This window comes from Xenopus laevis, chromosome 3L, assembly GCF_017654675.1.
Source record: "Xenopus laevis strain J_2021 chromosome 3L, Xenopus_laevis_v10.1, whole genome shotgun sequence".
Taxonomy (NCBI): Eukaryota; Metazoa; Chordata; class Amphibia; order Anura; family Pipidae; genus Xenopus; species Xenopus laevis.
The window spans coordinates 143681105-143705481 of record NC_054375.1 but is presented as its reverse complement, the minus strand read 5'-3'; the positions used below and the strand labels follow the sequence as shown (position 1 = coordinate 143705481).

Sequence of the window (24377 nt, the reverse complement as noted above, 5' to 3'; positions counted from 1 at the left end):
TACATTTCTACTGACAAACAAGAAATATTCGGTGCATCCCTACTATTTACTCCCCTTTGCTGAAGGCAGAAAGCTTATACATGTATGTCCACGGATTTCAGCTTCTTGTGTCTCCGAATAATATATACGTAATCAGTGCCATGATATTCATGGACCATCTGTAACACATGACAGTCACAACAAAGGGGGCGAGGGATATTTATTCAGCCAATTACAGGGAAATAGGAAGCAAAACAGTTCTCCACGATTGCTTATGGATAGGCAGCCAGGAAGATGCTGGGGGTTGTAGTTCTTTAAAGGAGAAGGAAACCCAGTCGGTGCAAAAACCCTCCCCCCTCCTGTGTGTTGCCCACCCTCCCCCCTGGCCTACCTGTCTCACTTTGTGACTTTTGGCGCATGCGCAGTAGATCTGTACCGGCGAAATGCTCCTACTGCGCATGCGCCAAAATGCCGGTCAAAGCACGAAGAAGATCGCTTGGAAGAAGATGGCGTTGGTGAACTCCGTAGACTGGACCTGTGCAGAAGGGTAAGTAACAAGTTAGGGGCATTTGCCCAGCGAGACAGGTAGGCCAGGGGGGAGGAGAGAGGGGAAGCAACGGAGGGGAGAGCGTTTTTGCGCCGACTGGGTTTCCTTCTCCTTTAACAGATTATGTCTCCAAGGTTAAAACCCTCATAATACATGAAACATCCTATGTGCCAAGAATATAAACCAACAGAAATGTGTGCTGTGTCAGAGCAAAAAGGCATTTTACTTTTAGATGTTTTGGCGTTATGATTAATGGGGTGCATGTTTATAGTTATGACAGTTCCCATTTAAGCCCTGGTTAAATACTTCTCTCCCATAAGCAACTTACATAGAGGTGGGTGATCCCCTAGTAAAGCAGTGAGTCCCTTGGTTAGCTAATGAGGAAGGATACAAATATTTTCACTGTTAATAATTCAGCCCCTCGGTGGTGTCTGCCTGGTACCTCCCTGGCACAGGCTAGAGACTGGCATCAGCTGGAGCTTAGAAACATACGATTTTCCTCCTGCTTGGACTCATAATTGCTCTAAGCAGGAGTTCAATCATGTACAACAGCCCCTTATATGGTTTTATTTAAATACACTTACTGGGCACCGCATGCAGAAACGGTTACTTAGCACCACATGTGCACCCTCCCAATGTAGCCCCCTCTTATCCAACACAGTCGTAGGGGAGGGTGTTTGCCTTGGACCCTAGGATGAAAGAGGCACCTGGGGAGAAAAACAAAATGAGTGTAACAACTATTATATTTTTATTATATATAAATCCAGGTCACCCTTGTCTATGAAACATAAAGTGACCCTCTGGATTCTCTAAAAATGCCTGGTTAATTAAGCAGGAAACAAATACTGCCAGTTTTATTTTAAGGGCATTAAACCGGCCGGCTCTGTTGCGGTTTAAAAACAGCGTGCTCTTTATCCAAGGGATCATTAAAGCGACAGCCCTTCCATGTCTGAAAGATGCTTATTGCAAAAGCTAATCATGATCATTTAGCTTCTGAAAACCATATTATCCAATGGGAATACATATACTATAAGCTATATTATACAATATTACACTGACCTTTTAATAGAACTTTAGTATGGTAAGGAAACCACCACAGCAGATAAAAGCTTGTGATCTGAGAGTATAAGAACAATGGAGCCTTATTCATGGCAGATACTGAGAGCTGGGTCTATAACACAATATAGGCCAGTGGAAACAAAGCAACAAGGAACTAATTATACACTGAGCTGTTCATAATATATACATAAAAAAAACAAGGTTAAGTGGCCTTTTAATACTATTAAAGCCAGAGAGTGATTCTCTGCCAGAGACTGTCATCTCTCCAGTCCATAAAGAACACTGCTTCCAGGCTTATACACCTCAGCAATCGCTCCTCCTCTGCCATGCAACTCCAATCCCTGCACTGGCTTCTGCTACCTTTCAGAATAAAATTCAAATTAAGACCCTGACATTCAAAGCACTTCATAACTGTGCCCCAACCTATATCTCTGAACTCAGCTATAGATTTTCACCCAACCACTTACCATGCTCCTCTACTGACCTGCTCCTCAACTGTTCTCTCATTACTTCCTCACATGCTCGCATTCAAGATTTTGCAAGAGCTGCACCCCTCCTCTGGAATTCTCACCCTGGTCTCCCAATTTTTATGCATTCAAAAGATCTCTTAAAACACACTTATTTAGAGAAGCTTATTCTCAATCTGTTAAGCTACCAAATGCAATACCCTATGCTACATCTCTCACCTGCTTATTTCTGATCTTTCCCACTCCCACACCTTATTATGTCTCATAATACACCAAATCCGCCGAATCCATTATTTTGGATTTGGCCGAACCACCGAATCCTTTGCAAAAGATTTGCCTAATACTGAACCGAATCCGAATTTGCATATGCAAATTAGGGGTGGGAAGGAGAAAACATTTTTTACTTCCTTGTTTTGTTTCAAAAAGTCATGAGATTTACGTCCCCCACCCCTAATTTGCATATGCAAATTAGAATTATGATTCGGATTTGGTTCGGCCAGGCAGAAGGATTCGGCTGAATCCGAATCCTGCTGAAAAAGGCAGAATACTGGCCGAATCCCGGACCAAATCCTGGATTCGGCGCATCCCTACTTTAGATTGTTAGCTCTTTTGCACAGAGCGTTCTTCATCTTTTGTACCAGTACTGGTCATTATGTTTGTAACTCTGCATGTTATATCTATGTAATTCATGTGATCTCTTTGTATAAACACATTTATTTTACAGCGCTGCTCAATATGTTGGCGCTCTAAAAATACATGTTAATAATAATAATTCTCTTCTCTTTCTCTTCCTGCATATTGGGTGTATGGCATCAACACAAAATACCCACTTTTAGGGAGTTCTTCATGAGCTGTTCCAGCCCAGCAGCAAAGTGTCTGTAGAAATTCATAGCATGTGTTGGCCTCACACACTAAGAAATGACCTGTTCCCAGTTAATTACTTACAAAATTTGATGTTGTCTGCCAATACTCCCCTAATTTAATTTATCCCCTGCCTAAGACATTGGATAGGGAAACTGCAGTCCATTGCTAAATCATAAGGTTCTCAGGTTTCAGCATTAGTGGAATTATAAAAATAAAATTGAAAGTCCTAGTTCTTTGTCTTTTGTACCCATTCTCTATCAAAACACAAAGCAATTCCACATGCCCCATGATCTCTATCTCTTGCATATCACACAGCAGCCCCCATAATATGTGTCTCTACCAGATGGTTTCCCTTTCAGACATATGAAATGTGTAAATACATTCCATTTATGGCGTTGACTAGATTCCAATATTTATCTCTTTGGCATCAATGTATGATTGTTTAATATGCAACTAAAGCCCAAATTAAACACTGGATCATCTCCATGGACAGCAGCCCATGCTTTTTAAAGGGATATCATCAAAATTTGGAAATGTCTCATGTGCAACTGCAGACCTGTTAGCCTGGAGATAACCCTATTTTTAGGGTTGCAGCCCCTCAATCTGTTAGAACTTAAGGTGGCCATACACGCTACAATTACGATTACCATTGGTCGTACGAAAAATCTTTTGTTCACTCTACTAACGTTAAGGGCTGAATCGTCAGGTAAAAACAAAAATAATTCTTTAGCTATTCTTTTCAGTCCTCCCCGATCAACATGATGACCGATATCCAAGGCTTTTTACCGATATCGGTTGTATTGTCTCCCACCACACATGCACAGATTATTGTATGAAAGATCTTTCATATGATAAATATTGAGGCGTGTATGGCCACCTTCAGTCATTACGGGGCATCAGAGGTCAGGTTGCTGATCACTTTTTTATGTTGAACCAATCAGCAGTCCGACTTCTTCACCCAGTTATCCTTAGAGAGTTTTTCTAGGAATTTAGGTTGAACAATATTGCAGTTTGGTAAAAAAAAATTCTCGGACCCTCCTCATCTAGTTAGGCCAATGGCACATGGTGGTGGACAAATAAAATGCTGTCTGTCTGTCACCACCTCTGGAGATGGGATTTTTGTTCACCACTGTTTTCCATCAGACAAAAGGGATGGAAATAAGCAGAGGTGTAACTATAGAGAAAGCAAAACCTTTTGGAAGCCTGAAAAATAATTTGCTGTGGGGTCCAGTAATATCTATTTACGCTACTGGAAATAAGCCTAAAGCCACGCAAAGTACCAGCCCTGGATACATGGTTCTTAGGGGTCCGTTTACTAAAGTGCCGTAAATCTGACTTTAAGGGGCCGATTCATGAAGCTCGAGTGAAGGATTTGAATTAAAAAAACTTCGAATTTCGAAGTGTTTTTTGGGCTACTTCGAACATCGAATGGGCTACTTCGACCTTCGACTACGACTACGACTACGAATCGAACGATTCGAACTAAAAATCGTTCGACTATTCGACCATTCGATAGTCGAAGTACTGCCTCTTTAAAAAAAACTTCGACCCCCTACTTCGGCAGCTAAAAGCTACCGAAGTCAATGTTAGCCTATGGGGAAGGTCCCCATAGGCTTGCCTAAGTTTTTTTGATCGAAGGATATTCCTTCGATCGTTGGATTAAAATCCTTCGAATCGTTCGATTCGAAGGATTTAATCGTTCGATCGAAGGAATAATACTTCGATCGTTCGATCGTAGGATTTGCGCTAAATCCTTCGACTTCGATATTCGAAGTCGAAGGATTTTAGTTCCTAGTCGAATATCGAGGGTTAATTAACCCTCGATATTCGACCCTTCATACATCTGCCCCTAAGTTTCCGCATGTTATCGCTGAGAATATTTTTTCCTGTCAGCAAAGAATGATGGGTAAAAAAAACAGTATTATGGGATATTTCCTGCCCCTTGAGAATTTTCTGGCGGAAAAAATACTTTTACGCCACTACATAGGTGGTGGTAAAAGTTTGCGAATATTCTGGTGTTAATTTTGTCTATAGCACATTTCGCTGTTTAGTAAACCAAGCATTAATGTGTACGTAGCGTAATTTTCAGCGAATGTGATAACTGGCGAACAATTATTCTTGCGCAAGAAAATTTGCAAATTTACCGCAGGTTAGTAAACTGGGGATGACATATTTGGTGAAAATTCGGTCTATAAATTGTGCGAATATTTTTAACGCACTTTAGTAAACGGACCCAGAGGCAGAAAAGACATGAAGCATAGGAGGCTGAGCCAGTTGGGGGCAGGGCAGGCCTTAATCTTAAAATAAGTTGAGCTAAAAGAGACACGGGAGCCTTTGACTATTAAAATAAGGCAATGATTCATTGAACCTTTAGCTGCCCTTTAATGAAAATTATCCTGCAGGAAATATGGCCTAAAAGGAACACTGTCAATACATAATGGCTGTTTGATCCTTCAGACAAGCTTTGACAGTGCTTTGTCATTTACTATCAGACCTGTGGCTTATTTAATAATGGAGTCCAAAGCTTATTATTCATGTGACATTACACTTCCTACTGTATGAATATAAATAATTTAACTTTCCCTACCATGCAGGACGTCCCAAAGAGGTACCTATAGCCCTGTGAATGGGAGGTATTCTCAAACCGACAGTTGCGTTAAGGGAATTTCTTGACTTCCTAGTCTATAAAAGGAGAGGGAACCCATCATTCTTTCTCTTCAGACTCCACCTGGGACTGCAGTAGAAGGACTTGAGGCTGAGGGAATTGAAGAAATTCAAACCCTTAAGGCTATCCCTCAGAAAGTGATAGACTAGATCTGTGTACCCCAACTTCACCCATCCAGGAGAGGCAAGGAGAAGTAGTTTGGGGTTAGTAATCCCCAGGCTAAGCCTACATATTGCAAAATGGAAAGAAATCCAATCTACTGTGCTCCGCCATGGAAGTCATCCACTATCTAGTTCACTGAGGGGGTCATACCTGAGACTAAACCTTTACCCCAATCTGTTTTCAGATGAGCAAATTGAGTGTATAAGTATATTAATTCTAAATGTTGATTTTTATTTCACTTGATTTAGTTACTTTAGGGTTAATACAAAGGACTTACCTCTTGGTTTTTATTTGTACTGTATGTTTAAGAAATCTGTTACATAGCTAAGAACCACTGGCACCCAATTAATTCTGTATGTTTATGCTCTACTGGGATTTGCTGGGAATGGTCATCTTCTAGGCCTGTTGCAAGTAACAAATCATCAGTGTGCTGAGGGAAAAGGCCGTGTTGCTGCCCCCTCTCACTATTATTGTATGAATAGATGATATACCCAGGACCAAGTCTGTATTTTTCATGTTCTCGTGAGAACAAAATATGCCGAGAGCACTCATTAACCCGAACGTGATAATGTTACCAATGCAGATATATGTTTTCATTGCTTCACTTTCCTAATGGTGTATCCAGCCACCAAAACCATCCATGTGCCATTGGCCTGTTAAGGGATCTGGCCATCAAAATAGGCGTTTTTCCAAACTCCAATTAAACTAGTTTAATAATTAAATTAATTAATTCGATTCTTTCTAGCTTCATAGAGGACCACAAACATGTTTCAGCTCAATGTCATTAATTTGAGGATGAAAACCTGGCTTACAACTTGGTTGTAAGTCAATGCCATGCATAGTGTGAAGCATGAAAGAAGGTTTAAATAAGGTTTGTGCTGCATTTATTGCTCATTGCAGGGCTTTTTGGCTTCTTTTAGCCATCCACACCCTGGTTGGCCTCCTCTAAAAACCTTATAACATGCAAAATCAATAAATTTGGTACCATAGAATTTCCATCATCCAGAATGCCCCCACCACAACTCATCCAGGCAGACAACCTGTAGTAAATGCTACAACAGATTGCTGAGCTTCCACCTATCAGTTTAGTGAAACATGCTAAGTCTCACTGTCAAACGTATCTGGTAATCCCTACCCAACCCCCATGAATTCCACACAGTAACCACATTATCAAGAAATATTGTTGGCTGCTTCATGAGCTTGTATAACTTCTAACTAAAAATAAAAATCAGGTTCCATGTATCAGTAATAGGAATCGTTTAAGGATTAAACTCTTTGGAATTTGGTAAATGATTTGCTCTTCATTTTTGGCTTGTAATCACATTTCGTGGACACATGCCATTTATTTATCACATAATCAGAAAAGAGATTGTGCAGCTGTTTCAAGAGCTGCAATTTTTATCAGAAACTTAAACTGATTTTACAATGTAATTTTTGAAAAAGCATGTCTGGTCTGTAGAAATGCATTGAATACGCTAGGTCTGTCTTAAAAAATAGTCGTTTTTTTTATGTCTGTGAGCAAGAAGTTGCCATATAATTTCAGATCAGTGGTTTTGAAACTGGGGGGCCTAGAATAATGTATGGAAGAGGTAGGTTAAAGGTAATTTAGGGTTGGATTTTGGGAGAATGGACAAAATACACATGGAACCCTTCCTGAAGGTAGGTTAGGGTAAGATTTAGGGAGAAAGTCTATTTGCTTTTCAAGATACTCTTAGAAGCCTATCTTGAAGGTCAGTTATGGTATGATTTGAGGTGAATGTCTATTTGCTCTCCAAGATACTCCTAGAAGTTTATCGTAAAGGTCAGTTATGGTATGATTGAGGAGAATGTCTATTTGCTCTCCAGGATACTCCTGGAAGTCCATTCTGAAGGTGGGTTAGGGTAAGATTTAGAGAGAATGCCTATTTGCTCTCCAAGATACTCCTGGAAGCTCATCTTAAAGGTCAGTTATGGTATGATTTGAGGTGAATGTCTATTTGCTCTCCAAGATACTCCTAGAAGTTTATCGTAAAGGTCAGTGATGGTATGATTGAGGAGAATGTCTATTTGCTCTCCAGGATACTCCTGGAAGTGCATTCTGAAGGTGGGTTAGGGTAAGATTTAGAGAGAATGCATATTTGCTCTCCAAGATACTCCTGGGAGCTTATCGTAAAGGTCAGTTATGGTAGGATTTGAGGAGAATGTCTATTTGCTCTCCAAGATACTCCTGGAAGCCTATCCTGAAGCTTAGTTGAAGGGAACGTCAACTCAAATAATAAAATTTTGCCCAATAAAAAAAACATAATTCTAAGCACCTACGCAATATACTTTCATTACAATTTTTATATGATTAAGTAAATTGCATAGGTAATGCTATTGAAAGCAGTGTTTGTTGCTTTCTACTCTCTGCCCTGATGGCTCTCTGTTGAAACAAGACAGCTGATTAATAGACAGACTGTTTTTGCTGGAGAATTAACCCCCACATGTAATAAAAGGCACTAAGTTTGCCCAGCAGCAGCAACCTATATCAACCAATAAGATGGTTCCTTTTAAACAGGTGACTAGTAAATTCTACCTGTTGATTGGTTACTATGGGTTACTGCTCCTGGTCAAACTTGTTGCCTTCTCTTACATAACCCGCTAAGACTTTTGCAACATTGTTTAAAAGGTAACATCAAAGATTACAGCAAATGCAGCATCCAATGGCAATTCGATTTTAGAAAAAACTTTAAAAGTACTGAAAATTTAGGGAGAATATCTATCATTCACCTCAACAAAGCAATGCAAACATCTTCTACTGGCGCCAACTCCTCATATTTGCTATCCCACAGCCACAGTTCCATCCCAGAGACTACTATCCTACTGTTACTATATAGGCACCATCTCTCCCTACTATACCTGCTATCCCACAGTCACACTCCCTTCCCAGAGACTATTATCCCACTGTTACTATAGGCACCATCTCTCCCTACTATACCTGCTATCCCACAGTCACACTCCCTTCCCAGAGACTATTATCCACTGTTATTATAGGCACTATCTCTCCCTACTATACCTGCTATCCCACAGTCACACTCCCTTCCCAGAGACTATTATCCACTATTACTATAGGCACCATCTCTCCCTACTATACCTGCTATCCCACAGTCACACTCCCTTCCCAGAGACTATTATCCACTGTTACTATAGACACCATCTCTCCCTACTATACCTGCTATCCCACAGCCACAGTTCCATCCCAGAGACTACTATCCTACTGTTACTATAGGCACCATCTCTCCCTACTATACCTGCTATCCCACAGTCACAGTCCCTTCCCAGAGACTATTATCCACTGTTACTATAGGCACCATCTCTCCCTACTATACCTGCTATCCCACAGTCACACTCCCTTCCCAGAGACTATTATCCCCACTGTTACTATAGACACCATCTCTCCCTACTATACCTGCTATCCCACAGTCACACTCCCTTCCCAGAGACTATTATCCCACTGCTATTGTAGACACCATCTCACCTTACTATACCAGCATGGACCACCACCCTGAAGACAGCTTTATATATGTTGTATCTAATTGGCCAGTGTATTTATGTGTTTAGCTGTAGATTTTTCAGTACAGGAATATTAGAATCATTTAAGCAAGTTTGGGAAGGCTAAGTATGCTAGCATTGATAAGCCTCCAGGCAGCACCTTTCTGGCTTTCGATAAACTACATTTCTTGGATTAAGGAGAACCTTTTTGCCCTACAACAATCGGGGACAATCCTTGTCAGTTCTATAAACATTTAGGGGGCAAAGTAAAAAAAAAACGTCAGCTGTATACATTGTGATATTTCAGCAGCACAATGAAAAGAAGAAACCCCCCACATTTCTCTTTGATTCCAAAGCCAAAGCGCCTGACACAGGATAATGGTGTCCTGCAGGACTCACTTCCTGCTGTTCGGGCAAACAAAAAGTCATCTATATAAAGCTTCCATCTCTGCTGGCTCGACAAACAAAAAAGACATTTATACGGGGCGCAACATTAGACTTGCATAACAATGTCAGCTCCAACACCAGTGAAAGACAGTCCCCTGTTATTAAATATAAATCAACAACATAAAGCCAAAATAATGAGGGCCTTGCCATAAGATTTTATTCTTCTTTGTCGTCCTTTGATTCAAAGACTTATTTATAGAGTGCCAACAATTTAGCTTGAGTGACATCAGGCTTGGGGATAGGAGAGGGAAAGCCCCACACAACTTGTGATGCTCCAGCAGCTGCTGACAACATCAGTTGGGTTTTGAAGGCGTATCTTCAAACCCACCTTGGTGCCCTTTCTGCCATAAAACCCATTGCATATGTCAAAGGGCACCTATACTTTTGTTTTGTTATTTTCCATTTTGTATTTATCAAATAGAAATACTAAGGCATCAATGTAGAATCATTTCCCTCTTGCCGCATATTCAGTAGCTTTTGTATAGATGGCTTTAAAGCTAGATGTTCATGCTGATATTGTGTGTTGGTCCAAGACAACAGTCGGCCTGACTGATATCAGGCATAGGATCTGCCAGAGAGCAGGACTGCAAATCCTTTCCCATTTGGTCTGCACAAACCCCTATTATGAAACAATGGTTGGACCTAGGTGGACAAATCAGGTGAAGATCTACTCACGTGGTGACCTCGCCGTTGACCTTTTTGTGCTAAATTCAGCGTTAGTCTTGTCTAAGACTTCTTTACTGACTGTACAGTCACAATTATCCTTATCTCTTTCCTATGAGCCTTTCTTTTGTTAGTGTAGTGCAGCTTTGTCTATATTGCATGTCTTCCCATTTGATGGTACTCTTGTAGTCTTGAGCAGTTCACCATTGAAAGGGATACTTTCACGGAAAAACATGTTTTTTTTTTCCAAAATGCATCAGTTAATAGTGCTGCTCCAGCAGACTTCTGCACTGAAATCTGTTTTTCAAAAGAGCAAACTGATTTTTTATATTTAATTTTGAAATCTGACATGGGGCTAGACATATTGTCAGTTTCCCAGGTGCCCCCAATCATGTGACTTGTGCTCTGGTAAACTTCAGTCACTCTTTACTGCTGTACTGCAAGTTGGAGTGATATCACCCCCCCCCAGCAGCCTAACAAAAGAACAAAAGGAAGTGGTGCCATCCCGTCAGCAATTTACATTCTAGCTGCCAGGAAGGCTTTTCGGGGAGATTAGTCGATCAAAGAAGAGGCGATTAGTCGCCGGGCTACTAAATCTTCCCGTGTGTCTCTTCCCGTAATAGTGAAATCTAAGTCCCACTGCGACACATTCAGTTACATTAAGTATGAGAAACAACAGCCTGCCAGAAAGCAGTTCCATTCTAAAGTGCTGGCTCTTTCTGAAAGCACCAGGCAAAATGACCTGAGATGCACCTACACACCAATATTACAACTAAAAAATACACTTGTTGGAGTAGAAATGAAATTGTTTAATGTGAGTGAATTATTGGCAGTGTAATTTAGGAATAAAAATGACACCATAAAAATCATGACAGAATCCGTTTAAAGGGGACCCGTCACCCAAAAAAATGATTCCAAATTCTATTTTATCATGTTTGTCAAGCAAAATGAACTTTAATTACACTGTATAAATTATTTGAATGTTGTTTCCTTCAGTCTGGGAATTCATAATTATAACAAGCAGGCAGGAGCCATTTTGTGGACACTGTTATTAAGACAAACCTTGTATCATCTCAGAATCTTGTTTGTGCACCAGAATGGGGGACCTGATGTCCATCCCCATGTCCTGGCTACACAATTAAATGGTGAAGAGAACAGGGGAATGTGGGGAGAGCAGTGACATCTAGGAAGTGCTGAGTAATTGCTTGCCCTGCCTCTATGCCTAGGCATAGAGGAGGGGCAGCCAATATTTGATTGACAGCTGAGATTTTTAAATAAGTTTACAACAGCTATGAATTCTTTAATAAAAAAATAGAAATTGGATTTCATGTTTGATTTGAAATAGACTTTTATTATACAGCTTTTTATGTCTGGGTGACAGGTTCACTTTAAGTACTTGTGTGTCAGGATTCACCCTACTGGAGCGATGAAGACACAAAGTCAAGAGACTGGTGCAGGTTGATAGTCCAGATGAGATTAACCAACTGGCAAATATTTGTCAACCTCAAGGAATTATTTTTTCAATCTGTTTTCTGAATACTTGGCTTATATCTGGTTTGTATGTGCCTTGAAGGACACAAAATGTTGTTGACCTTCATAAGATGCCAGCTAGAGAGATTGCCCAGCATCCTAAAGGTTGGAACTGATATAGTGAATAAAGTACCCCCTCTTGTAAATTATAAGGATATTATAAATTACTGAGGAGTTTCATGACCATATGAAAACACGAGGCTGAAGGCCGAGTATTTTTATAAAGGTCATGAAACTCCGAGGTAACTTCTAATATCCTCATATTTTGCAACTGGGGGTACTTTATTTATTATAATACACAAATTTCAGCGAGTCATGTGACAGAAATGACATCAGAACAAACCGTTTATAACCGATGACCTCAGAACTCACCGTTTATAAGGATATAATTTACAAGATATTCATGGCTTTTCTGTATTATATAGGCATCTTAAACAAGGGAAGAACAGCTTGAAAGTTTGCTCACAGCATGTACAAGAGAATATCAGTAGTGCTGTAAAATTCTGCATAATATATAATGTCCCTTGACAGCAGCCTTGTTAATATCCACCCTGGAGTGACAATTGTAATAACAGTTATCACATCAATATATGATACAAGGATGGAACCATCCTAAAATAATATATTTTCTCTTGTCTGCACTCCACATAAGAACACACTGTAAGTGCATTTGTCTACTTCACATGTTCCCCCTTACAGATATAGAAGAACATGCCCGGTAGGCTGGTACCTGCCTGTTAAATGAGGTGAAAGAATCTTGCAATATATAAGATCATAAATAATTATATTTTTTGAAAAAAACATAATCTGAGCATTGGGTGTCCGGCAGCCGAAGGTTATTATATATATCCTGAATGACAACTACTTCCTTTAGGATGCTGACTTCTAATTAATGTGAACCGCTACCGTGTTGTATCTCCCACATCGATCATTTCTGCCATTAGCACCCATTTATCTAGGTGTCTCTCTTCATCTGTCGGAATGTATTTGTGCATGCAGATGGCACTTGTGCCACCCTGAGCTTTAACAAATCCAGCTGCCAGGCAGTTTTTTTAGACCTATGGCCTACTGCCTGCATTTCTGCTGACTGGCAGAATCTGTCTGACCAGAAACCGCTTTCAGCCTTGCGATGAATCTTGGAAAATTTCTGAATAACAATGGGTGGCGCTGAATGACAGAGGAAGACTGGCAGCATTTTCCATGTTGTGCTGATAAGTTCACACCTTTTTTTGGAGAATATGTAATGCTACAGGATTTCTGGCACCAAGAACACTATTAATGTGTCTGCAAGAGGAGCTGCAGGAACCAGCACAGGGTTTATCTGAAAGCCCATAGTCTTTAAGGCTAATGCAGGCAGAGACCTCACACAACCTAAGACACGGACCATGATTGTCCAGAATGCAATAACAAAAGAAAGGAACTGCCCCAAGAGTATCAAATTCATAGTCTTCAGGTTGAGTGAATTAAAAGACCCAGCATCCTCAGACAGACTGTAAACATAGAGCACAACAACATACAACACCCTAGTGTCTCTTTATAGCTTCACTGGATACAGAAGTAGCTTTTTATTTTATGGAAAAGTATTAGATTTTTTGGTCAGACAGTTTTCTTTTGTGCTTTCTAGCGAAGGCCATTGCCTTATTTGATGAGGCATCGTTGTCCAGCTCCTCTGTACAGCTGAAAGATTATCTGTTATTATTATACCCAGTGTCCTAAGCAAGATTCATTTAGAATGATATTGGCCTCCAGCTGAGGCTCCCTGAGCTAAAACCTACTAGGAAAAGAGGAAAGCAAGAGAATGAATTGTTATTGTGTAGCAAAAGTATGAGCTGACTGAGGGATAGAGTTGTCATAATGCAAGGTGGTGGCAAGAGGACAAGGTGGTGGCAGTTGGAAAAGGTGGTGGCAGGAGGACAAGGTGGTGGCAGTTGGACAAGATGGTGGCAGGAGGACAAGGTGGTGGCAGGGGGATAAGGTGATGGCAGTTGGACAAGGTGGTGGCAGTGGGATAAGGTGGTGGCAGGAGGATAATGTGGTGGCAGTTGGGCAAGGAAGTGGCAGGAGGACAAGGTGGTGGCAGTTGGACAAAGTAGTGATGGTAACACTTTATATTATTGTTCTCCCTTTGCTTACATACAATGTACCCACTTATAGCAAAAAGCTGTTGGTTTTGTACTGGATTTGGCTACCTACATCTGACTGTGCTTATGTGCAGGGACTGTTGGAACATGCCCTCCACTCTTTTCTAAACACGGCCATGTTTTCTACATAGGCACCTGAAAGCCTGTGCTAAGGGCTGCAACTTCAGCTCCAGTGACTATATATTGAAAAATTCTTAATTTTTTAAAACCACCTAGCCCACCACTGAAGGCTAAATTCAGATGTAAATCTGAAGGAGAGGGGATGGTTATTCCTATCCTACCAATCAGAACATGTGCACTCACAGTACTGTACTGTACTGTAACAGTGTCAGATAATGAGGATGGCAATTGCTCATGTGAGGTTTAAGGTTTTGGATCCTGGAGGTGTGGCTGAGGGTTCCGGTTGCCTGCCCTATGGGGTAATATAACAAGAGAGAGTGGGGTTTAAGGGGTAGTTGGGTGATGGAGAGGCTACACCAGTCAAGCACCACCAAACATAAATTCAAGTGACAAATTATCAATACTCTCTTGCAGTTGCAGTAACAAATCATTGGGCAGATACATCAGCTCATTTTCAATCAGGCACTACTTCCCCTTTATTACAATGCAGACGACAAGCTGTAAAATTACGAGGAAAAGTAACATAGTAACACAATCATTGAGACTAAAAATAAAACCGCGTCCATCAAGCTCGAGCCTTGGCCCCGGCTTTCGTTTAGTCGGAGAAATCAATTGATCCAACTAAGACTTCATTCACGCCGGCATTTTAGTCCGGGGCGATTGATTGCTCTAAATAAACGCAAGAGTGGATTTTCAAACCAATATTACTGCTTCTAATCCATACTATTTTTAGCAAGGAAACCACATTTCCTGTATTAGACAAATCCACTGAGATCTCACTATGACTTCCCTGGGACACCACAGGCATGAGTTGGGGTGAGGTAGTCTCTCAACATCTGAGAAGGTTGCAAAGAAGTTGTCATGGCAGCTCCATCTGATTGTCTCATCTTGGGGCTCTATCTGTATCATCAGTATCGGTTTCATTCATCTGTTCAGGAAAGTCCCTAGCATGAAATTAAGCCTAAAAAATGAGCCTTGTAGCTTCTATCTTTACTGGGAAGTAAATGAATGGGGAAATAGACTCCAATAGATAAACAACGTAAGATACAATTGCTCATCTGAGCACTTTTGCAATTTATATTATTTTTTAACATTTTCATGATATTGGCAGATTTACACTGCTGATATCATGAATTTTAACAGGAGTGCTCCCCTCTTTTCTCTCCAAATGGGAAAAGACATTTAAAGGGATGGTTCGCCATTAGTATATTATAGAATGGCCAAGTTTCCAATTGGTCTTCATTATTTATTTATTTTTATAGTTTTTTAATTATTTGCCCTTTTCTTCTGACTCTTTCTAGCTTTCACTTACCCCCATCTAAAAACAAATGCCCTGTAAAATTGCAAATGTATTGTTATTGCTGATAATCTAAAAAGCTGAATAACTCAAAAATCACAAATAATAAAAAATGAAAACCAATTGCAAATTGTCTCAGAATATCACGACATCGTAATAAAGGTTAGCTCAAATCTGAACAACCCCTTTAAGTGACTGATGCTTCTTCTGATTAGATGTATCACTATAACCAATAGTTTTTATTTGTATATTATTTAAAGCATTTGTATCCTTGCTCACAACCTGAAACTTAAATTGGTTACATGGGTCAGTGACCCCAGCAACTACAAAGACTAATCCCAAGGCTAGATTTGTTTAGCCCTTCTCCTATTCATTTCATAATCAGCCACCCAAACAAATATCTTGTCCTAAGGTAGGTGGGGCCCCAATAACCAGATAAAGGAATTTAAGCAATTAAAAAACCCCACCAAAGAATAAAAAATGAGGCCAATTGCAAATAGTGTGTGAATATCTCTGCCTCTTACTAAGGGACAAAATTATCAATATTAGAATTTGAGTGTTTACTGTGATTTGATGATTGAACAGCGAAAATCATGAATTAAAATTGAAGCTTTTGAAAACGAAATATTCAGCAAAAACCTCTAACAGCTGGCAAACTCGTAGAGGTCTTTGAGAATTTTTTGATTCAAGTTTTAAACTTGAAGGAGAACTAAACCCCCCAATAAGAAAAACCCCATCCACTACCCTAGATAGTCCCCTTGCTCACTTATTTATGCCGAGTAGCAAAGTGGAGCTCATGAACGCCATCTTCAGCATCTTCGGTCTTGTTTGAATCCTCTTCCTTCCCTTTGGCAATTTACGGAATTTTCTGACGCTTGCGCAGTTAGTACGGATATCGGACTCCTCCGACTGTACATGTGGCAAATAGCTCAGTGTCGGAGGTCCCTTACAGAAGAAGACCGAAGATGCAGAAGATGGTGTCCATGAGCTCCACTGTGCTACTCTGATTAAATAAATGAGTATGATACTCATGATATACTGGTGAGTTTGAATATTGATAATGTTAATTTCAAGGTGATAAAATTATTTTACTCAATGATCATAATGTTATTCTAACAAGTGAGCCTTCTCGTTTTTCTGTGTAGCATAAATATATATATACTGTATATATAAAATAAGCCAAGTGGTAGAATGCTTGTGAAAGCCTGATCCGCCTTCCACGTCTTTAACGGGAAACATAGAAATTTGCATTGTAAATGTCTGCAGAAAAATAGCATTTCTTTATACAATTTTTTGACTTCATATAGTTGGTTTAAAGACCACGGCGCCATTGGTCGCAGCCATTAATAAGGCCACTGTGGAATCAGAGCTGATGGACAAGCGTGGAGACGCATCCATTCCTTACAGCTGGGACTACTCTTGTTTACCCTAATATATTTGCCCTGTAGGGCATTACCTTTACAGTTGGTTGCATCCCTCTTCTGATTTTTCCACATAGTTGTTCTGAGATGTGGAATTGTGCAACGCATCAACGATTAAATAAATAAATAAACGTGACAATTGCACCATCTGCGCCCCCGCCATGCAAATTAACTTGGGGAGAGCGTATCCGAGGAGCAGGATAAGGCAAGGCTTGTAACGATACAAAATGCGGTAGGGGTTTAAACTCCAACACACTATGGAAAAAGTGGCTGAAATGAATGTGTTTGATATAATTTGCTATATAAATGCCTATTCCTTTTATTTTATCAGAAAACTATAATCCCCTTGCCCCAGGGGAATGGCTGTGCACCAACCAGATATGTAATGTAGTGCAAAGTACGATGCCATAGGTCAGGGTTTTGTTGTTGCCTTCCTAAGTTAAGGTATGGGCAAGAGGGGGGATGTATACTCTTGAATAGAGCACCCCTACACCATTTTGTATCGTTATAAGCCTTGCCTTATCCTGCTCCTTGGATACGCTTCTGCTTAGGAAAGATTTGAGAAAGGTTTTTAATTGTTTTTCCTAAGCAGAACAACATCAGAGCAGCCTCTTTGTTTCTCCTGGCAACTTCCTTGACTACTTGGTGGTCAGACCGGTCAGAAAAAGACCAGCAGGTGGCGCTGTTGTAACCAAATGCATTCATGTTAACTGTACATGTATCCTTCAATATCTTGGGATTAAAAATAAATAAATAATGAATGTACATTGCAAAAGTTATTCGAATAGCCCCCGCATCAATTTTACATTCACTTATTTTAAAGGTTTACTCATCCTTTAAGTTTATTATAATGGAGCAGGAAAATCAAAGCAGCTCCTGATTCTCCATACACTTTTCCATCATGTAGAGAAGGGGTCATCTAGCATTTTTAGCCCCCGTTCCTCCTTAGCTTTGATATGACTCATGCCAGGTGTTTCTCAGGATGGAAAATTACACCAAATTCATCTTGTGAATGGTTTATTACTTATGAATAAATAGAGCTATAAATATGAATATTCCATGAATGAGAATCTGTAACTATAAGGCAGAAAATTAATATTGATGAAAAGAGCACCGGGTCAGTGGTGACTCATTTAAGGAGCAAGCAACTTTTTTTATGGTCAAAATAAACAGTTGGACAGCACTGGTATCTTTCTTAGGTATGTTCTTTAGCTAAGGAGATTTTATTTTTCTCTTCTGACAGGCCTTAGCCGGGCGGCTCTTCCATTTGGCCTAATGCGCCGGGAGCTGGCATGTGAAGGCTACCCAATTGAGCTGCGGTGCCCGGGGAGTGACGTTATCATGGTGGAGAACGCTAACTATGGGCGGACTGATGACAAGATCTGCGATGCAGACCCATTCCAGATGGAGAATGTTCAATGCTACCTGCCCGATGCCTTCAAAATCATGTCGCAAAGGTGCGTCTCTTTGTGTGTTTGTGAGTTTATGTGCAAAATGTAAAATTTCCTATGGAAAGTATAAGTATTATCCCTGATCATCCTATAAAAATACATCGTACAGGGCTGTGCTGAAGCTCTATAGTCACATTAGGTGTAATACCTCCAACATTACCCTATATCTATATATCTATCGGTCAATCTATTTATTGACAGTTTTGGAAATTTCATGTATACATGAGTGGTTGAAAGAAAAAAAAGCCATTAATTGGGCGTAATATGTCTTTATATGAGATAAATATACATTCAGTTGGTATGCTGTCTGTAATTGACACTATGCACAATATGCAGGATTGTATGATTATCTTGCGTTTTTGCAGTGAGGGTCATTTACAGCAAAGTGCGGCAGAAGGTACAGACAACCAAGACAAGAAGGAATTCTTGCTTACCCCACCACTCACCAACAACATCCCCCCCAGTAGGCGACTCACTTGCCACCATACCATTCTACTCACTGGCACCCCAACTGTGCTTGTTCACTGGCTCCAATACAGAAAGTATTGGGTGCACAAAACTAACCGGGCTGGAGTCTTCTTCACCAGCAGACCTTTAGCGTAAACACAAGGACATCCTTTGAGATTAGAAGAATGGGTGAATTTATTCGCCAGGCGCGAATTTGTGGAGAATTTGCGTGATTCGCGGCCAGCGAATAAATTCGCGAAAACTCACGGCAAAAATTCGAAAAAACGGAAGCCTGCGTCAAAAACGGGCGCCGGCGTCAAAAACAGACGGCGGCACAGTTTTGCGAATTTTTCTTTCGAAATTCGCAAATTTTTCGGCGAAGCGAAACGGCGCAAATTCGCCCATCACTAGTTACATCCTTAGTACTGGGTGGCTTTTAGTAAGGGAGAAAATACAAGGCTACAGATATTAACCCCCATATGTAATAAAAGGCACTAAGTTTGCCCAGGAGCGGTAACCCATAGCAACCAATGAGATGTATGCTTTTAAACAGGTGACCGCTAAATTCTACCTGCTGATTTGTTGTTATTTATGACATCACCCCCTAATTCTCTTAGTAAAATGTTGATCTAGGGACAAGTCTAGTTGGTCTTTTGGAGTCCTGGTAGCATGCACTCCTAATATGGAGGCTTCTGTTTCAATTTCACCTTCTTCTGTATCGAGTAATGCTGGGTTGCTTGGATAATGGCTGGACAATAGATAAAGGCTGATGGACATGAAATGGCCACTTATTATTAAAAATGTCCAAGGAAGCAAAATAAAGACAAAAAAAGATCCTCTGTTGTCCTTGACATGAGCCCACCCTAAAACAAATGTGGCATGACCTTCAAATGGTTTAAAAAAAAGTGTAAATAACATATATTTAACAGTTAGTGACTTTTTTGCATTTGCAGAGTAATGATCATTCGCCTGAGTGAAAATTCATCTGGTGAAATGTCCTAGAATTGTTAGTAAATTGGTGATGTCCCTGCAAATTGTCATTTTGGTGATTTTTGCTAGAAAAGCCCACTTCGCCCTTAAGTAAATCTACCACAATGAGAAAGATATTAAAGAGTAGATCATTTGAAGAGCATTATGAAAAGATTGGTGACTACATGGAGATACGTTCACCAATATAGGGTAGGGAAGGGTTGTGAACTGCTTCAAACACGAGTAGGTTAAGCTTTATCCCAAGTGTTAGCGGCAGAGGAAGAGTGGTTTTATGAGGTGTATTAGAAAAGAAGCAGCAATCATTATGGACTGAACTGTTGACAGCCTTTGGAGGAGAAGGCCGATCAATAGAGAGTTACAGTAGTCAATACGTGACATGATGAGAGAGTGAATTAGAATTTTGGTGGCATCCTGCATGATGAACAGTCGTATTTTATAAATATTCCTTAGGTGAAAGTGACATGATTTAGTTATTGATTGGATACGAGGAGTGAAGGAGAAAGCACAATCACAAGCACCTGATCTGGCATATGAAGGGAATAATGGAGGTTAACTGTAATAAAGATTTCTGAGATGTTATGGTTGTTGAAGGTGGGGTAAGGAAAGAGGACCAATTCTGTCTTGGACAAATTTAATTTAAGGTAGCCCTGGGACATCCAAGCTGAATTGGCTGACAAGAATCAAGCAGAGTTAAGAGATTTGGGTTTTGATTAACAGAGGAGACAATAAATCTGAGCATTATAAGTGTTGATGGCTAAGTGGAAATGACTTGATTAACTGGCCAAGGGAGGTAGTGACCATCCTAGAATTCCTAGAAGTGGAATTGCTGATTTTTAGTTGCTTGCTTAAATTAATATAAATTCTTGTTTTGAGGCAGGCCTCATGCTCTGCAGGTTAGAGGAGGGAAAGGTCCATTCTGTCCATTATTGTGGCAGGCAAGTGAATGGCAATGCAATGTCTGAAGACAGTGTTGTAGATATACAACACGGTGCTACGCAATATGTTGGCGCTATATAAATACATGTTAATAATAATAATACAACTGGACAAATACGACCCAAAACTTATGGAAAATATTAGAGTTAATCAGATCCCTATGAATCTAGGGGCCAAAGCTTGGTTCCCTCTGTGCTTTGCCCTAGAACAGGAACTCCCAACTTTTATACCCTTGAGACACATTCAAATGTAAAAAGAGTTGGGGAACAACACAAGGGGGTGCCAAACAATGGCTGTGATTGGTTAGCCCCTATGTGGACTGGCAATGTACAGAAGACTCTGTTTGTTTGTACAAATGGCCGCCGCTAGCAATAATTCTCCACAAATCCCATCCGCAGGCACATCGCCAATTTACTAACAGGCGTAGAGGACAATTTGCTAGTGAAAGAGACCGTCGCTAGCATAGTTTCGTGCCCTATCGCCAGGCGAATTTTCACTCAGGAGAATGATCGTTACTCCTCAAATTCAGTAAAGTGTGAATTTTCCATTACGTTACCACTTTCACCAGAGTTTCCTTCACCATCTTAGACCTGGTGAACTGATAAGATGAAGCTACATCCTCCTCAATCTTATGTCAGTGACATCATATCCTGTATGCCGGAAAGTCATGAAAGTTCTAAAAAAAACGCTGGCGTTTTTTAATATATTAAAGCAGGATTGCCTTCAAAAGTTCTAAATATCAAACATTTTGTGTTAACAATTTTTTTTAACCACTTTGAGAGGCATGCTACATTTGTTTTAGGGTGGGCTCATGTCCAGGGCATTAGAAGATCTATTTTGTCTTTATTTTGCTTCCTTGGACATGTGTTATAATTAGTGGCCACTTCAAGCATTTGCACCAACATCTCTAATAAAGACGTATATACGACCTATATGTACCCGCCCTTTTCAAATTGACCTAAGCGTAAGAGGACTAACAAAGTTTTGCCAGGCAGAATTGAACGCTACACTGACAGATTAACACTAGTGAAATTTCGCCAGCTTTCGGCTGCTGAAACGTAACTTTACATTTTAGTGAAGTAGTTTGCGCCTAAAGAAGTGTCGCAAAGTGTGGATGGATCGTTTGCTGACGAAAATTTGCCCTTTAGTCTTTATGCCTTAAAAACTTGAAAAAAATAAGCACCGGCTTTGAGGCCACTGGGAGCAACATCCAAGAGGTTGGTGAGCAACATGTTGCTCGCGAGCCACTGGTTGGGGATTATGCTCTAGAAGAACCTCAGTGGGCTGCCTGAGTAGTTATGTTCTGAATGCAACTAGTATTACATATCCCATAGGAAGAAGCACAGTGAAGAAAGAAACAGTTAATGACATTGCACTCCCTGGGACTGCTCTATTCTCCAGAAACCGCTATTTAATGACACCTGATCTCAGCTGATGCAACAGCCTTATCCCCCAGTCACAGACTGACATTCAGATAGTTACACACGCTGGCACGTATACAGGCACAAACACATATCCACAGACACTACTCACACTGTAACACACATGCCAACACACTGGGTAATATACATTTTGACTACTGTAAATGGAAGGTTACCTAGACTTCCATCAGGTTTAAGTGGGTGCAGGCAAAGTGTGTAGCAAATCCCATATAAAGAGAAATTTGGATGACCACACATCAGATGGGAAGAACAAGCCATTGCAGGGTTCTGTTTGTACATCTTGGCTTTAGCTCCAGAAGAAAATATAACCACCTCCTCTATAGCTTCTGTATTTCAGTGCAATAGCATTGGCTGTTCTATGGAATTTATTAATGGAAGAATGCCTCCATAGATTGCCACCATTTGTCAAAACTGCTGCTCACTGTGATTCCAAGATGGAACTTTTGTGAGACCAGGCTTAAAACACAATCTAGGTGCTCAAGTGCAGGGCCGGCCTTAGGCCAATTGGACCAATTGGGCCCAATTGGGCCCCGCACCTCTGGGGGGCCCCGCACCACAGGGCAGCACAGATAATATTTCCCTCAGCACATGATGCTGCCTGGCCTGCCCCCAACTTTGAGAGTCCAGCCCATCCCCAAATCCATAGGTCTAGCCTGCCCCCAACTCTCATAGGCCCAGCTTTCCTCCAACCTTGATAGGCCCTGCCTGCCCCCAATCCAACCAAGCCTGCTCCCAAGCTGAATCGGCCCAGCCCCAAACTAATTGGCCCAGTCCACTCTCCTATTTCCTCCCTCTCTCTCTTACCCTGTGTGCCCCTATTATGTTACCTTGTCTGCCCCTTTCCTTTCTATTTTGTGCCTGTATGCCCTTATTTTCCTAAATACTTGGTGTGTCAGTAGCCAGCAACACTTTGTCTAGGGGCCCCGCCAACATGGTCCCAATTGGGCCCCACATGTGATAGGACCAGCCCTGCTCAAGTGTTATGCTAAACATGTCGTACTTGTTATGAGGATGAGCCTGACATCGCAAAGGAATCTCTGTGGATAGCTTGGCTACCTTATTGAGCCAATGCATACCACTCGTTCATCAGCCTGAAAAGGAGTAGGACATGAAGTTTAACAAGATGGGGCCTGATATATCAAGGCTGTCCTTTAAATGAAGAATGTTGGGAGATAATCCAGTGGGTTCTGTATGTAAATGTTTGGAAGTGATTGTTAATTGTCCAGTGTATACTGGATAACCTTTGACAACCTGGAGAAATCCCTTGGTCAATAAATTGTTCCTCCCTGTTCCTTTTGCATCTTTCAGTTTGCTGTTGTTTGTTAGTGTTAAATAAATAAAGACTATTACTACAAATATGACTTGGGATCATGTTGGTACTGAGATCATGTATGTGGCACCCACCCAGACACCAGACTCTACACCAGTGACCACCAACATATTGCTCAGTTGCCTCAAAAGTAGGTGCTTATTTGTGAATTTGAGGCAATTTTTGGTTGTATAGAAACCAGATATGCTGCCAAACAGTAACTCCTGTAGGCTGCCAGTCCACATAGGGGCTACCAAACAGCCAATCATAGTCCTTATTTGGCATCCCCAGGGACTTTTTTCAAGATAGTGTTGCTCACCAAATCTTTTTACATTTGAACATGGTTCCCAGGTACAATAAAAGGTTGGGGACCCCTGTTCTACACAGTTATATGACAGGAGCCAAGGTAGGTTGTACGTAGAAGATTAGATGAGTGGGGTTGACTCCATGTTAACAGACAGGCAGCCCACTGTGTTACTGAGCCTGTAATGGAACCATGCTCCAAGATTCCAGATACTCAGAGTGCAATAATTACATTACTTACCGCAGAGAAAAGAATATATATTTTCAATTACTGCCTTTACATAACACATAATGCTGCCGTTGGAGTGTGGGCTTTAGTTTCCCTGTAATGAGCTATTGAACTGTACAAGAAGAAGGACAGAAATGAATAAAATATCTGCAGAAATGTCTTTGTTCGGTCTGAATGCAGAGAAACGACGGCAATATAAGCCTTGGATACATTATATTTGTGCTGCTGATAGACAAGCAAATCCCCCCGGGATGCAAAATCAGTAAATAGTCACAAAAGCTCTAAATAGCAGCAAATAAATGAGTTAAATACAATTTATTTGAGTGGCATCTAGTGCACATTGCAAAGTGTTTTTTCTTTAAATATGGGAATTTTTAGGGCAGTGCTGGGAAATATTT

The 24377-nt window shown here is 40.7% G+C and overlaps 1 protein-coding gene across 4 annotated transcripts in view; it reads left to right on the top strand.

The window, feature by feature from the left end:
• The window catches only part of adgrl1.L (adhesion G protein-coupled receptor L1 L homeolog), a 191312-nt gene that overhangs the window by 98318 nt on the left and 68617 nt on the right, over nt 1-24377 (top strand). For all 4 annotated transcript variants that reach the window (XM_041587189.1, XM_018253629.2, XM_041587188.1 and 1 more), the window contains exon 3: nt 18116-18329. In XM_041587189.1, the coding sequence (XP_041443123.1) occupies nt 18116-18329 (214 nt within the window). The remainder of the gene's footprint in view (nt 1-18115; nt 18330-24377) is intronic.